General features: G+C 58.8%; 1 protein-coding gene across 1 annotated transcript in view; it reads left to right on the forward strand.

Moving 5' to 3' along the window:
* Positions 1-1,350, forward strand: part of SYTL4 (synaptotagmin-like 4) — a gene marked incomplete at its 5' end in the record, with an annotated part of 5,566 nt that overhangs the window by 2,876 nt on the left and 1,340 nt on the right. Inside the window, 2 exons of the mRNA XM_010154497.1 lie at positions 71-232; positions 970-1,072. Of these exons, the coding sequence (XP_010152799.1) occupies positions 71-232; positions 970-1,072 (265 nt within the window). The remainder of the gene's footprint in view (positions 1-70; positions 233-969; positions 1,073-1,350) is intronic.

Here is a 1,350-nt window from a genome sequence, read left to right on the forward strand (position 1 = left end):
ACGGTGTCTGCCAAGCCTGTCCCCTGCCTGGCCCTGCCTGCTCACCGGTGGGTTTCCTGTCTCTTCCTAGTACGAGATTAACAAGTCCCTCCTGCTCGCGAGGACGCTGCAGTTCTCGGTCTGGCACCACGATCGCTTTGGCCGCAACACGTTCCTGGGGGAGGTGGAGGTCCCGCTGGATGCCTGGAACTTCGAGAGCCAGCTGGAGGAGTTTCTGCCCCTGCACAGCAAGGTGCTGGCCCTGCCACCCTCGCCCTGCTGCCCACAGCCTCCCTCGCCTGTCCCTGACCAAGGGCTGTCCCTCAGTGGGCAGAGGAGTGCAGACACCTTGGCCAAGAGCTGCCAAAAGGCTTGTGGCAAATCAAGTGTTTGGAGATGTGGAGGCCCCAGAAGCAGACAGCAGTACTGTCGTAATAAAAAAGGGCAGATCTTCTGCTTGAGCCTAGCTTTCTTCCTCCTCCTCAGTAAGTCCCCTGTGTGATGCTGTGGGACTTGTCTCTGCCCTGTCAGGTATTTTCATTCTGCTTGCTTGATTGCTCCAAGACCACAGCCCCAGACAGGAGGAATTGGAGCCACTTCAGGGAAACAGGTCACGGGAACCGTCCGGGCCATCCTGCCCGGGCTGTGGAGCGGGGCAGTGAGGGCCTCTGTGTAGCTTGATGGCAGCAGCAGATACTGCTGCTGGACTTGAGCCTGGTTCTCTAGACTAACTCACCCTGCGGGCTTAGCCCTTGGCATTGCTGGGGCTTGAGCAGCTTGTGGAAACCCCTAAATGGGATGTGGTTGAGCCTGAGTAGGATCTCAAAGGGATCCTGGAGGAGCTGGTCTGAGCCTGACCTGGTGATGCTGGGGAGGGTCTGCAGGCCAAACCACCCCTAGGAGAAGCCCAGCATGGGGAGGTGCTGTGTGCAGTCTGGGCCATCACCATGTCCAGTTTGGCCTCTGTGACAACTCTTTATCTCTTTGCAGACTGGGATGGAATCTGCTGGTCACCAGTACAAGGGGGAGCTGGTTGTCTCCATGAAATACATCCCATCTTCCAAGCACCCTGGGGCTGGGAATGGCAGGAAGGGTGAGTGCTGGAGCTGCAGGATCTCTGTAGTCTGCAGGACCCGCTTGTGGCCAGGCGAGCTGGGTCTGGGTGGGTTTTTTGGGAGGTGCTCCTGCAGCCTTTTCCTCTGCAACGCCTGCAAGGCTGCTCTGGGTCGGGGCAGAGACGGCCGGCCTCAGGCTGGCCGAGCGGTCCCAGTGCTTTCCTCGGGCTGGACCAGGCGGCACATTGGCTTCATTTGAAGCAATTGACTGCTTTTGCCTCAGCAGGCAGGCATCTGCGATGAAGGCTTTTCAGCA

The sequence above is a fragment of the Eurypyga helias genome, unplaced genomic scaffold (genome assembly GCF_000690775.1).
Source record: "Eurypyga helias isolate BGI_N326 unplaced genomic scaffold, ASM69077v1 scaffold21686, whole genome shotgun sequence".
Lineage (NCBI taxonomy): Eukaryota > Metazoa > Chordata > Aves > Eurypygiformes > Eurypygidae > Eurypyga > Eurypyga helias.